This window comes from Mastigoproctus giganteus, chromosome 7, assembly GCF_048544385.1.
Source record: "Mastigoproctus giganteus isolate SK-2022 chromosome 7, ASM4854438v1, whole genome shotgun sequence".
NCBI classification, from domain to species: Eukaryota; Metazoa; Arthropoda; class Arachnida; order Uropygi; family Thelyphonidae; genus Mastigoproctus; species Mastigoproctus giganteus.
The window spans coordinates 170,815,607-170,831,567 of NC_143581.1; the positions used below are offsets into that span (position 1 = coordinate 170,815,607).

Sequence of the window (15,961 nt, forward strand, 5' to 3'; positions counted from 1 at the left end):
CTCCTTCAACCCATGCATGGTACTAAGTACTATAGGTTTTGATACCTTTCGTGTTTGGGGTTTTCATAGAAAAAAAAAAAAAAAAAAAGGCAGCATCGTATCGTGAAAATATCGTAATGTGAACCCAATAACACATTGTTTTTTTTTTGTAATTCATTCCAAGACCTTGGAAGTTGAATTTTTTTTCTATATAACTAAGCTATTTATCTCTCTAAAAGGTCAATTTTATAATAGAAATTGTATTAGTTTTATAGAAATTTATGTGAAATAAGCACAACACAAAAATCACTTTTAACTAAAGGATGCAAAAACAAAACACGCAACCAACATATTTACAAATACTGCTACTGGCTGAGAGGAAGGAATACATAGTCTGGTTGGAGACAATCATAAGCCCTGAAATAAGTAGGCACCAGTTAACATGATCACTAGAATCAGCCACTTTATAGAATCAAATTTCAAAAACCAATCCAAATGGTGAAAGTGTAGTGCATTTTAATGGTTTCATTAAAATGCACTACATTTTCACCGTTTATTGTCCCAGAAACTCGGATTTTTTGTCTAGCAAACAGAAAATCGACCACAGAACACACATAATGTACAGACAGTATAAATGGAGCAATATGGCCTTAGTCACATGCTCCTAAAACCCCTACTCCAACAACTCCAACACCATTTATTGCCATGTTTGATTATAAGAATCAATTTTGAATGACTTTGTGATATTTTTCTAAAGCATCTGATTAGTGCAATAATACCAATAGCTGGAATTCTGTGGGTTTACGTTGTTATGGTGAAATGTGTTTCCCTTTCACTGAAATCTTCAATCATATATAAAAAACATAAATAAATTTTCAGAATCTTCTCTTCATTCCTATTTTTTAAGCTTTGCAAACTTGTAATTTCATATCTCACTTGCGCATATCATGCTAATTGCAATTTGTGTGTGCTGTGTTCTTTGCTATTGATTGTTTATCTTTTTTACTGTTTTACAACCCCCCCCCCAAAAAAAATATCATTGAACAGAAATATCAATCACCGACAATAATGTGAGCAAATTAACCTTTTGTTTATTTTTATTCTTGTGTACTGTATCTTGTTTTTATGCTATACAGTACTGTGCTCTATATTATTATTCACTGTGTGTTTGAGCCTCATTTAACTTGTTTACAAATCATAAAATGCTGTACACAATACCATGCATATGGCCTCGTTAAGTTTGTTGGGGGAGTTATAATCTCGATGAGTTGTACTGTACACATATTTAGTATCTATAAGACCGAAGTTGGACTTACATACAAAACAGAATTATGTACATGAAAAAAAAAAAAAAAAAAAAACCTAGTAAGTACATAAGTCAAGGAGTGCCTGTATATGATAAATTTCAATGCCTGAAAATGAACATATCACATAACACTTTTAAATTTAAGTGAAGGAGGCAGGCAAAAAGGAGGTTTTTAAAGTTTAATGAATCAAATTAAGTGAAGCAAATTTCACCATAATAATGTAAAAACATTTCACCATAATAACATAAAAACCCACAGAATTCCAGCTATCGGTATCATTGCAAATGATTGAGTAATAAGATTCTAATCAATCATTTTGACTAAAGAAGAGTTTAGTACCTGTTTATAATAGATATTGCACAAACAGAAAAGTCCAATAAACCAGAAACTGCAAATTGTTTTTATTGTTTTATGCTAGTGACCTCCAGAAATGTGTCAATAACAATATTTACAAATTAAAATGAAGTTTCCAAATATGTATGCAGCCTAATTTTTTATTTACAAAAAACTGCTATTTAGTGATATTTGCACAATTTGGGTAATATTCTGTAATATTCTGTTTCCAATTCATGTACATATTTGAATGGTTATAACCATCACAGCTATACGATCATTAGTTGTTTCTGTCATGCTACTCCTCATGTCTAATCAGGCACTGTTTACATTTATGTGATGAATTATTTTATAATTAGTTGTATATAACACATCAACAGTTGAGCGGGCTCAATGCTGACAGGATACTTCTGCTTGCTGACTAAGAACCTGAGGGGGGCATAGATTCAAATTGAGGAAAGACAGTTGTAGAATAGATGTGCGGAAGTTTGCCTTTAGCCAATGGGTAGTTGATTGCTGGAATAGACTTCCATCTGTTGTTGTGGAAGTTGATAGCTTAAATAAATTTAAGGCTGAACTGGACCGGATGGAGTGACCGGATGTGTGAAATGGGAAGGGCTTTTTTTTTTTTTTTTTTCTTTTGCTGATGCTGTATAAGCTTGCTTTCTTGCATCATATGCCTCAACTAATGCTAAATGCTAACACAAATAGAGGGTAAAGCTATACTTGTAACTAAAATATTTTGACTATTTCACATGTTAAATTTATGAAGTGACAACACAGACAGTTAAAAAGAATTGACTGGGCACTATTTAAGCTTAGTAAAGCAGTTACACTTTGTAAGGAAGGCCCTAATATGAAGAAAAGGCATAAAAACTTAGGACAAGTTACCAATCCAGTGTCAGGAAAGTGTGCAACTTCTACAAAATTAATAACAATACCAAAACTGCTCAAAGAATGCCAAAGTATCTCACTATCAAAAAAAGAAACTATGCTTTGGTGACATCCTTTACAGTAAATAGTCTGCTCTGCTACTGCCATGATATCAATGGAGTTTTCAGGGAATTATTGCAAGTACATATCACATTTATTGATTCCTCACAGTGAAATTTTAAAATTCTTGCATAATGGGAACTTAAAGTTGTCCATCCCTGCTACCCACTCTGTTCACATAAAGGAGACATACTATAATGTAAAGACACTACTCAAAGCAATTGATTACAGCACTCATTCATGCATTACCTGTGATGACCTGAAAATCATTATATGTTAATGGGCACGTAAGGAGTGTTGACAAAACATTGTTTCCTATGCCTATGGTACAGCCATTCTACTGAAGACCATTACATCAGACTTGACTGGCCTCAAACAAGCACATATGAGCTAGGAATGAGTAGTGTTAAGTATGTTCCATTAGTGGATCCAATGAAGATTTTCCTTCCACTTCTCCTGGCCTAATGAATATATTTGTGAAAGTGATAGGTAAGGTGAATTTGGAAGAATTTCATTACTCATGTCAGAAATTTCCAAAGATCAGTGCCACAAAGTGAATGAGGGAATATTTGTGTGGCTTCAAATCAGATCTTCTGCATGATGAAAGCTTTGAAAAATACTCCAACGTATTAGCATGTCATTGTGGAAACTCTTTGGATAACTACAGTTCTCTACATACAAAGACGGATTTTTGAAAATTCTTGATGCATATAGAGAAATGTGATGTCATATGTTGCTGAAACTACATTTCTTGCATTCACATTTCGATTTCTTTCCTAAAAACCTTGGCCTGGTGAGTGATGAGCAGATAGGATGATTAAATCAAGATAGTAGTAAGTGAAAACTTGATACTAATGTTTCTGGAACAAACATTAGTAGTATGATGGCAGACTACTGCTAGATGTTGTACTGCAGCATTCTGGAGAAAGTGTATCAATGGAAAACATCTTCAGAGCATTAAATTGTAAATATCTCTTTTACAATATGTACTATATTACTTTAATTGTGTATAAAGTGTACACTGGGTTTAAAATGTGAAGGTGATAAAAATGAAATTGTAACTAGTGTCATGTGTTCAGTAATGAAATTGTCTTAATTAATTTACATTAATATTAACATTGACAAATATAAAGTACTGCATATGGGTAGCAGTAACCCAACTGATACGTTAAATATTAACATTGACAAATGCAAAGTACTGCATATGGGTAGCAGTAACCCAATTGATACGTTACTCTGGGGTTACCACTACCCCAGAGTAACGTATCAATTAGGTGGTACTACACTCAGGGTAGTGGAGAATGAAAAGGACCTGGGGGTAATTATGCAGTCAGATATGAAGTTTTGTGAGCAGTGCAGACAGGCTGCAAGAGTAGTTCATGGGAGTGATTGTGCCCTTGTATAAGACAATGGTCAGGCCACACTTTAAGTACTGTGTACAGGTCTGGAGGCCTCATTTAGGAAAGATGTGGAGCTGCTGGAACGAGTACAGAGAAGGGCAATGAGATTGGTGAGTGGAACAAAGGGTTGCTGTTACCGTAACCAAGAAAAGCTTAAGTTCTGAAAATTGCAGCCTCTGGAGACTAGGCACCTACAGGGTGATCTAATTGAGGTGTATAAGACCTTGAATGGTTTGAGCAAGCTCAATGCTGATGGGATTCTTCCTCTTGCGCAGTTTACTCACCCGAGGAGACATAAATTCAAACTGAGGAAAGACAATTGTAAAATAGATGCGTGGAAATTTGCCTTTAGCTAGCAGGTGGTTGATAGTTGGAACAAACTGCCATCTGTTGTAGTGGAGGTCAACAACTTAAAAAAGTTCAAGGCAGAACTAGACAACCTCTTGGAGTGAATGGATGTGTGAAACGGGATTTTTTTTTGGCTGCTGCTATATAATCTTGCTTTCTTACATCGTATGCCTCTGCTAATGCTAATGTCATCAGCAGTTGAATTACAAAAATTGCACACATTAGAAAAAACCAAGAAAATATTTGAAGTCAGTGTGCAAAATTAGTTTAGAAAAGTGTTTACATCATTGATGGGGAAAAAAAAAAGTTAATTTTAACGACCAGTGTAATTTTATGATTAACTATGTTTACTCAAGATTCTTCAAAATCAGTACCCTTCAATTTCTGTTGATGAAGGGATTTTACACAACCCCAGTATAAAAATCCTTGAAGTTTCATATAGAGGCAGCCTTTGGGTATTCAATACAATGCATTCCTCAAGTAATCAACATATAATGAACACCTACTTTCTTACTGGACCAGTGTTATGAATGGAACTAGGTTCCTAACCAAAGCCCATTTTCACAAAATAATCCAAAAAATTGTGTTAAAATGATTAACACAATTTAATGGATTATTTTGTGAAATAAAGGTTGAGAATTTCCATATCAAAATCAAAACAAGCATAAATATACATTCACTGTACAGTGATATAATAAATGTGTAATACAGCTGAAAAAAAAAAAATAATAAAAAATAAATAAATAATTAGATGGTATTCTTGGGATTAGATAATGTTTCATAGTACTGGATGAGCGGATTCATTTTACCCAATCATTTACATTCCCATGATTTGTCCATTCAGTGCCTTGGATGAGAAGAGAAACAAGTTAAAAATTAAATCACAATTTCACTGTAATACCAATTTTTTAAAATTAAACATACCCGGTTTTTTTGCTCAGAATTAGAACCAGCAAGACAAAGACATCTGACTACTTCTACATGACCATTCTTGGCTGCTAGATGAAGAGGATATAAACCCATCTAGGGGAAAAAAAAAAAAAAAAAAAAAACCCAACTTAATACATATAGCTAGTATAAACTACCTCTACCGTTAATATTTGGACACTTGCACATTTATAAATAACTTTATTTAAAGGAAACCCAATAACGTGTGCTTGAGTGCTGAAATCTTTAGTCTTTATGACAGTCCTAATCTCATTGGAACACTGATATTTTCCACTATTTGGTTTTCAAAGCAGTGAGGAAAAAAGCTATTTAACTGAACGGTCTCTTCTCACATTCACCCGATGATCCAACTCGGTGGTTTTCAACCTTTTTTTTAATAATGGCACCCCTACTCACTATTCTGCCTGTTAGATCCGATTCTGTGTGTGTGTGTGTGTGTGTGTGTGTGTGTGTGTGTGTGTGTGTGTGTGTGTGTGTGTGTGTGTGTGTGTGTGTGTGTGTGTGTGTGTGTGTGTGTGTGTAAAATATTAAAAAAACATTGAAGTACTAAGTAAACATCAATCATAGATTACCACAAAATTAAAAAGATATTGTACATCTTTTTATAATGAAATAAACATATAAATTTTTAAAAAAAAATAAGTTTAAGTAACTTAAACCCAAATTATACGGCACCCCTGGAATGTTGTTGCGGCACCTTAGGGTGCCGCAGCACCCCAGTTGAAAACCACCGATCTAACTCATAACAGAGTTAGATCGGTATCTATGGGATTGAGATCAGGTTGCTGGATTACCAGTCTAATTTTTCAATGCTGATATCCTCAAACCAGTCCAACACAACATGAGCAATATGATGTGGAGAGGTGTCCTGCTGATGCAGGTATTGGTCACTTCCTGATGTGCTGCCACAACATAAGTAATGCATTATTGTCCAGGACATCTAGAGAGACTTCAGCATTCATGGTTTTGCATAGATATGGTCCATGAAAAACACTCATGGACCATAATGCAGCCTTCACCAAAATTCATTGTCAAAAAAATACAGTCCACCATGTAGCTTTCTCTGGATACCCATCACATCCAGACATGACAGTCAGACTGATAGATGACATAATGTGACTCATCACTCCAATGTACAAGTTTCCACTGGTCTATGGTCCGAGAACAGTAGGGTCTACATCAAGTTGGATGGCATCTGGCATTATTTAGGAGGATAACTGGGCTTTTGTCCTGAACTGGCCTGCACAATGTACTGGTCTTGACATCTGTTCCAATTGTCTCACTGAAGTATTAGTATTAGTAATGGCTATGGTGCAAGGAAGCCTAAGGCTTAGGCTTTCTGCACTACCCAAAAAAAAAAAAAATATATATATATATATAAATAAAAAATAATAATAATAATAAAACTAAATAAAATAAATAATAAGAGAAAAGGAAACAGACAACTTATGCATTTCCCTCCTCCTGTAGGTAACTATCCAGCTGACCTTTGAATTTCTTTAAACTGTTAGCCTCTATCACCCAAGTAGGTAATTTTTACAGAAATTTATAACTAGCTGGCTAAAATAAAACTTCCTGCAGTCCAATCTAAACATTTCCCCCCGTAACTTGAATTTATGTCCCCTAGTTCTAGCATCATTTATAATCTTGAAAATTTTGTCCTCATTCATTTTACTATTGCCTCTCAGAGCCTTAAACACCTCAATCAAGTTGCCTCTATGGTGCCGAGTTTCCAAACTGTGCAACCCACATATTCGAAGTCTTTCCTCATAAGGACATCCTTTTGTTGATCTCACCAGACAAGTTACCCATCTCTGTACTCTTTCAAGAAGCTTGATATCTTTTTTTAGGTGTGTGGTCTCCACACTCGAATATAGTATTCCAAGTGTGATCTAAAAATAGCCTTATATAATGGGATTATGACTCCTTATCTCTACTTTTTTTTTTTTTTTTTTTTTTTTTATGTAAACCCCAAACACGAAAGGTATCAAGACCTACAGTACTTAGTACCGTGCATGGGTTGAAGGAGAAGTATGGGGGGAGGGGGATGACTAGCAAATGTTCAGGAAATCATTGATAGAACACCATGGGCATTCCTTGCAACCTGCCTACAATGCTTGGAGAACTTCATGTCTGACAGTATCTCAACTCCCAAAGTCCCTTTCTTCCACTACTGACTTTAGTTCAACTCCACCAAGTGTATAAGTTATTTTGGGGTTACTGTTCCACAGGTGTAATACCTTAAACTTTGTTGGATTAAAGCATAGCTGCCATTTTTCTGACCATTCCTGAAGTCTATCTAGGTCACTCTGAAGAAGCTCTGTTTGGCAGTGATCATTAACTACTCTACTAATCTTTATATCAGCTGCAAATTTAGACATCATGCCCTCTATCCCTTCATTGATGTCATTTAAGAAAATCAAAAATAATAGTGCTCCCAATAATGATTATGGGGGAACCCCACTTCTTACATTAACCCAATCTGAGGATTAACTGTTTATCACAATCCTCTGCCTCCTGCTAACTATCTAAGGATTTTCAATGCAATTCCAACCTGTTCTAGCTTATAAAGTAACTGTTCATGTGGGAAATCCAAATAAAAAATGTCGAAATTATTCCCTTAAAGCAGGTCATGAGTGGCCTTGTCAAAATAGCTAACCATATTTGTTAAACATGATTTTCCCTTTACAAAACCATGCTGCGTATCCTTCAGAATTCAATTTCTGTTAAAATGAGCTTGAATTTCGATCTTGATTTTCGCTATTATTGAAGACTGACTGACCGGTCGGTAATTTCCTACTTCATTCCTAGAACCACCCTTATGTATTGGAGATACATTGGCACTTTTTAATCCAATGGAATCTCTCCTGAGTCCAGTGAGCACTCATAATTAGTCTCAATGGTTCAATGCACTCACTTGCTGCCTCCCTTAAAATTATAGGGTATATGCTATTAACCCCAGGAGCCTTATCTGCCTATAGGCTTGAAAGTTTTTTCATTAAGTAATCATGTGAAATTTCATTATCATTAATTACATATTTTTCAACTTTACTCCCATAATTTCTCATTGACACAAAGGATTTTTCTTCTGTAAATATTGATGCAAAGGAACTGTTGAGTTCAGTGGCAACATCAGTTGGAGTATCTAATTCTCTCCCATGTGGGTTTGTCCTTCTCTTCTTTGCATTTATATACAGGGTGTTTCAAAAATGATGAACAATAATTTAAAGGTGAAAAGTACAAATAAAATAAGCAAAAAAGTCCCAGTGAACATCGGGTCGCAAATAAATAGTTTTCGAGATAATGCACATTTTCTGTTAAGATCCACGACAGACTATGGGAGCACTAGTTCAGTAAAAAGCTGTGATCTTTTGCTAAGAGTGGTTTTATTAAACATAATAAGATAATACATTTTTAATTTTTGGTTTCAACACCACAGGATTTTACAGATGTTACAAAAGATGTTCAAAATGCTGCCCTTGCATCCGTATGCAGCTTTGTAGTCTTCTCAGAATTGAGTTGCGAATCCAGGCATTCCTGATTTGCTGAAAGGTTCCTTCAACCCGACGCTGTAATTCCTCAACTGTGTTAATATCAGAAGTGTACACCAAGCTTTTTACATGACCCGAGATACAAAAATCCATAGGATTTAAGTCTGGGAGGTACATTACAGGCCCACCTCTACCTAATCACCATTGACCGTACCTTCTAAGTTAGATACCAAGTCACAACTCGTGCAAAATGTGCCGGTGCACCATCATGCATAAACCACATGTTCTGGCATTGCTGCAGTGGAACATTATCATCATTAAGGAGGTCTGGAAGAACATTCTGTAGGAACTGAAGGTACAGCTCTCCTGTTAGCCTGTTTGGCAGAAAGTGTTGTCCAATTAGACGGTCGCCTAGTAGTCCTGCCCAGACATTCAATGAGAAACGTTACTGACGTTGTGACTCGTGAATTGCATTAGGATTTTCGTCGGACAAAATGTGACAATTATGAAAATTAAAAATACTATCACAAGTAAACCCAGCTTCGTCAGTGAACAAAATGTTGTTTAAAAATTGGGGGTTCAGGACACATTGTTGTTGCATCCATTGGCAGAAGTTCACTCTGGGAGGGTAGTTTGTATTGCTGAGACCTTGTACACACTGGATATGGTAGGGGTACAGTAATTGGAGATGTAAAATTCATCACACACTGCTATGACTCAGTACACGCTCTTGCAGAGCAACCCTCCTTGTCGAAATTCCTGGATTTTGTTCTATTCTTTCTAACACCCTTTGCTCATAAAATGCACTGTTTGCTTGATGTTTGCAGAGCAATCGGGTACGGGACATGGTACTGCCAAGGGGGATGTCTTTGTGTGTGCGCGATGCAAGGAGTGTATCGATATCAGGCAACAACTCGGCGTTCTTGTGGGCCTATATGAGAGCTTGAAGGACAGGGTGGATGCCCTCGAAGAAACTAAATTGAGGAGCCCATCAAGCTCTCAGCTGCCCACATCAACGCCAGAGCTTGCACTTGGGCATCGCGTGACACAGAGACAACCCCCAAGGCAGAATGCGCTGGCCCCGAAGGAACTAGTAGTTGTTGGTGACTCTATTGTCAGGGAAACGGGGAACATGCTTTGTAAATGGAGGCACTGGTTAAAGAAGCACTGCAGGATCATCTAGACAAGAATTCAGTTATAGCTCAGACGCAGCATGGTTTTGTTAAGGGCAGGTCTTGCCTGACCAATTTGATTGGATACTATGATGTAGTCACAAAAGAACTGGATGCAGGGAATAACTTTGATATTATATATTTGGATCTTAGAAAGGCTTTTGATACTGTTGCACATGGAAGACTGCTGCACAAATTGGAGCAGTGTGGCATTGGAGGCAAATTGCTACTATGGATAAGGGGATGGTTGAGTGGCAGAAGACAGAGAGTGGTAATCAATGGACACTGCTCAACGTGGACTAATGTTATTAGTGGAGTTCCTCAAGGTTCAGTGTTGGGTCCGTTGTTGTTTTCGGTGTTTATGAATGATATTGATGATGGGATATCAAGTTTAATGTCCAAGTTTGCAGATGATACAAAGGTTGGCAGGGTCGTTAAGGACACTACTGACGCTATGCTGCTGCAACAGGATCTGGAAAGGTTGAACAGATGGGCTGAGAGGTGGCAAATGAAGTTTAACATTGACAAATGTAAAGTACTACATATGGGAAACAGTAACCCCAGAGCAACGTATCAACTCTGCGGTACTGCACTGACAGTGGTGGAGAATGAAAAGGACCTGGGGGTAATTGTGCAGGGAGATATGAAGTTCTCTGAGCAGTGCAGACGAGCTGCAAGAGTAGCTCATGGTGTCTTGTCAATGATATACAGGAATTTTTCTAGCAGGGATAAGGAGGTGATTATTCCCTTGTATAAGGCAATGGTTAGGCCACATCTTGAGTACTGTATACAGGTCTGGAGGCCTCATTTCAAGAAGGATGTAGAGCTGCTGGAACGGGTACAGAGAAGGGCAACAAGATTAGTAAATGGAACAAAGGGTTGCTCTTACGAAGAAAGGCTTAAGTTTTGCAAATTACAGAGTCTGGAGACTAGGCACCGGCGAGGTGATCTGATAGAGGTGTATAAGGCCTTAAATGGTTTGAGCATGCTCAATGCCAATGGGATTCTTCATCTTTCTCAGAATAATCACCTCAGAGGGCATAAATTCAAATTGAGGAAGGACGGATGTCGGATAGATGTGCGGAAATTTGCCTTTGGCCAGCGGGTGGTTGGTTGGTGGAACCGACTTCCATCACTTGTTGTTGAAGTTGATAGCCTAAACAAATTTAAAGCTCAACTGGACAGGTATTTCGAACGAACGGAGGGGTGAAATGGGAGTGGGTTTTTTTTTTTTTTTTTTTGGCTGATGCTGAATAAGCTTGCTTTCTTGCATCGTATGCCTCTACTAATGCTAATGCTAATGCTAATGCTAAAAAAGATAGGTGGAACAGGACCAGGGTATGTCTGCCAGGGGCAAAGGTTGATGACGTTGTAGAGCGAATATCATCTTTTAAGGGCACAAAAGGTGATATAGTTGTACACGTTGGCACTAATAATATTAAGAGTAGGAGACCGGCAGAATTACTTAACAAGTACAGGTCACTGTTGAACAAAAGCCGAGAATTAGGGTTGAATTTGAAAGTGTCTGCAATTCTGCCCAGACACGATAGGAGGGAGTATATGATGAGAGCCTTGTCGATCAATTCGGCCCTGGAAAGATTGTGCAAGGCTCAAGGGGTAGAATTTTTTTCAGCCTGGACTGTACTTGTTAACAGGAGAGATTGCTTCTACAGGGATGGGATACACTTAAATAGAAAGGGTGCAAGAATATTTGCTGATGCTATCGAGGCAGTGTTAGGTGGGTCGGAAAACTGCTAGCTTGGGGGGAGACAAAGACCAATAGATTGACAGTAGCCACTGGCAGAGGTGAAAGAGATTCTTGCACTGCTTCTATTAGAATGAGCAGAAGCCTGAAAAACAAGATGCATGGTATTTCAGAGACTGCTGGGAGCCATTGCGGTACAAGTAAACACATGGGTTGTGTTAGGGTAGCTAAGAATAGAAACAGGTGCAGGTATACTTGCGTGTACACCAATGCTAGGAGTTTAGTAAATAAATTTGATGAATTTGAGGTATTGCTCAAAACATCGAAGGCAGATATTGTTGGGATATCAGAGACGTGGTGTCACACAGATATAAGGGATGCAGAACTGCAATTTGGGGAGTACAACATCTACAGAAAGGATAGACAGGATAGGAAGGGGGGAGGGGTTATGCTATTAGTTAAGAAACACATAAAAACCAAGGAAGTGAAGCCAGTCGACATCGCTGGACAGTGCAGTGTGGAGTCAGTTTGGTGTGATATAAACATTGGGAGATCAAAATCGAGAGTAGGAGTGTGCTATAGGCCTAATGACTCTGATGAGTATAATAAGGAACTGTACAGGGAAATAGAGTGGGCCAGTAAATCAGAGTGTCTTATAATGGGAGATTTTAATTTCCCAGATATTGACTGGAATTTGGGGGCTGGTTACTCACACACTAGCAGGGCTTTTGTGGATTTATTGGATGATTGTTTTCTACATCAGCATGTTCGGGAGGCAACTAGAGGGAGTAATACTCTTGATTTGATTATCAGCAGTGATTCTTCATGCATTAAGAATCTGCAGATAAATGATCCACTAGGTGGCAGTGATCACAGTGTGCTGAAGTGGGATTTACTCAAAGAGGTAACTACCATTAGGGGTAAAGGGAAGGGTTATTGCTTCCGTAAAGGCGACTACGATGGACTGAGACAGTATTTAAATTCTATACAGTGGGACCAACTGATGATGTTACCAACAGCAAATTCAAAATGGGAAGCATTCAAAGAACTTATCTTGGAAGCTACTAGGCTTTACATACCAACTAAGAAATATTGTTCAAGGTTTAGGCCAAAATGGATGTCAGATGAACTAATGAGGCATATGGCAGAGAAGAAAAATGCATGGGATACATACAAATTAACACATGACACAGAAGCCTATGATAGATACAAGTTGATATGCAACCACGTTACAAAGAAGGTTAGGCAGGCGAAGGCAGATTACGAGAAATCCTTGGCAAGGGATGCAAAGAAAAACAGCAAAGAGTTCTTTACTTATGTAAACTCTAGAAGGAAGGGGATGAATCAGATTGGTCCACTTGATATTGATGGGTCAAGTGTTGATGATCCTGCTCAGGTAGCTAACAAACTAAATGAATATTTTGCATCGACATTCACACATGAGGAGTTATTCAGAGAGGGGAATGCCAGAGGTGTATTCAACTCTAGCAGTAAGCTACAGAATCTTGAAATAACTGGGAGTAAAGTGGAGGAGAAACTGTTGAAGATAAACACAAGAAAGGCACCCGGGGTGGATGGGATCTATCCAGTTATATTAAAGGAGGCAGCAAAGGAAGTAAGCAAACCCTTAGCCATAATTATGAGAGCTTCCTTGGACTGAGGCGAGGTACCCATAGACTGGAAATGTGCAAATGTGACCCCAATTCACAAAGGAGGATCAAAGGCTGACACAAGTAATTATAGACCTGTGAGCTTAACTTCTGTTCCAGGAAAATTAATGGAGGCACTGGTTAAAGAAGCACTGCAGGATCATTTAGACAAGACTTCAGTTATAGCTCAGACACAGCATGGTTTTGTTAAGGGGAAGTCTTGCCTGACCAACTTGAATGGATACTATGATGCAGTCACAAAAGAACTGGATGCAGGGAATAACTTTGATATTATATACTTGGATCTTAGAAAGGCTTTTGATACTGTTGCACATGGAAGACTGCTACACAAATTGGAGCAGTGTGACATTGAAGGCAAATTGCTGCTATGGATAAAGGGGTGGTTGAGGGGGAGAAGACAGAGAGTGGTAATCAATGGACACTGCTCATTGTGGACTGATGTTATTAGTGGAGTCCCTCAGGGCTCAGTGTTGGGTCCATTATTGTTTTCTGTATTTATAAATGATATTGATGATGGTATATCGGGCTTAATGTCCAAGTTTGCAGACGATACAAAGGTTGGCAGGGTTGTCAAGGACACTACTGACACTATGATGCTGCAACAGGATCTGGAAAGGTTGAGCAGATGGGCTGAGAGGTGGCAAATGAAGTTTCCCCAGAGCACCGTATCAACTCTGTGGTACTACACTGACAGTGGTAGAGAATGAAAGGGACTTGGGGGCGGTTGTGCAGGCATATATGAAGTTCTCTGAGCAGTGCAGACGAGCTGCAAGAGTAGCTCATGGAGTGTTGTCAATGATATACAGGAATTTTTCCAGCAGGGATAAGGAGGTGATTATTCCATTGTATAAGGCGATGGTCAGGCCACACCTAGAGTACTGTATACAGGTCTGGAGGCCTCATTTCAAGAAGGATGTAGAGATGCTGGAACGAGTACAGAGAAGGGCAACAAGATTAGTGAATGGAACAAAGGGGTGCTCTTACGAAGAAAGGCTTAAGTTTTGCAAATTACAGTGTCTGGAGACTAGGCACCAGCGAGGTGATCTGCTAGAGGTGTATAAAGCCTTGAATGGTTTAAGCATGCTCAATGCTGATGGGATTCTTCCTCTATCTCAGAAAAATCACCTGAGAGGGCATAAATTCAAATTGAGGAAAGACAGATGTAGGATAGACGTGCGGAAATTTGCCTTTAGCCAGCGGGTGGTTGGTTGGTGGAACAGACTTCCATCCCTTGTGGTGGAGGTTGACAGCATAAATAAGTTTAAGGCTCAGCTGGACAGGTATTTTGAACGAACAGAGGGGTGAAGTGGAAGTGGGTTTTTTTTTTTTTTTTTTTTTTTTTTGGCTGATGCTGCATAAGCTTGCTTTCTTGCATCAAATGCCTCTACTAATGCTAATGCTACTTCCTCGATAGACATTGGCCTTGAGGTGACCCCACAGCCAAAAAAATCAACATCAGGTGTTATGCTTCTGGGCCTGCCTGCTTGTACTCCATGTGCAAAGTGCCCATGTTCTCTAAGGCGTTGATGTACCCTGATGAATGTGCACCCATCGGGCTGCCTTCGGCAGGGAAATGCTTCTTGCTACAAACATGCAGCCTCAAGTACACTGCCATTGGCTTTACCATACGTGAAGTGCATAATCACATACTTGTTTGTTTGTTTGTTATTTGGTTTTTAGGAGCATTAGCAATTAAGGCCATATTGCTCTGGGGATATTATGCAGTGGTCATTCCCTGACGTTTCCACATCCTCCGTATTTGGTGGTCACGGGCTCGAATGCCAGTCTAATCAAGAAGCATGTGCTATGCACTGCTGCCCCTGCCCACCTGGCTACGGAGGCGCCTGTCCGCATATTCTTCATTGCTGTAACCTCTTTCCATGTTGACTATCCTTTGACAAGTACTAGTATGCCTGCTACATCTCAGAGCACTGAGAGAGGAAAAAGGGAGAGTGAACATAACCTAACCTAAACAAATAAGTCAGTGGTGGATCCCAACTCTGTACAGTTCACCTGGTCAGTGGTGGATCCCAACTAGAAATGTGCAATATCTCGAAAACGATTCACTTAAGGCCCCATGTTTACTAGGCTTTTTTGCATATTGTAGTCTGTACAGTTCACCTTTAAATTAATGACCATCACTTTTGAAACACTCTATATGTGAAGAATTCCTTATCCCCACTCTTCACTCTCTTTGCCAGCAATTTCTCATAATCTACCTTTTCTAGCCTAACCTCTGTGGCATTATTACAGATCAAAGGCCTGTGTATTTCAAAGTCAACGTGTGTTCCAAATAGATGATTCTTCACCAGGCTCTTCTATCATATCTATCATATTCTGTCAGCTTCAGATGGTTTGCAGGTCTTTTAGTAATTTCCAGCACCGGTCCACTTCTTTTTTGCAGATCACATTAATCATCGATTGAAGGATCTTCAATGCCATTGAAATGTCACATGTTGTTTTTTGGTTTTTAGGAGCATTAGCAACTAAGGCCATATTGCTCCGGGAATATGCGGTGGTCATTCCCTGACCTTTCCGCATCGTCCGTATTTGGTTGTGACGGGCTCGAACCCTGGTCTAATCAAGAAGCGTGTGCTATACACTGCTGCTCCTTC

At 38.7% G+C, this 15,961-nt stretch overlaps 1 protein-coding gene across 1 annotated transcript in view; it reads right to left on the reverse strand.

Annotated features, from left to right (window-relative positions):
* LOC150083332 (death-associated protein kinase 1-like) overlaps window positions 1-15,961 on the reverse strand; it is a 574,715-nt gene that overhangs the window by 136,781 nt on the left and 421,973 nt on the right. The window contains exon 18 of the mRNA XM_090377188.1: window positions 5,285-5,383. Coding sequence (XP_090233314.1) covers window positions 5,285-5,383 — 99 coding nt within the window. The remainder of the gene's footprint in view (window positions 1-5,284; window positions 5,384-15,961) is intronic.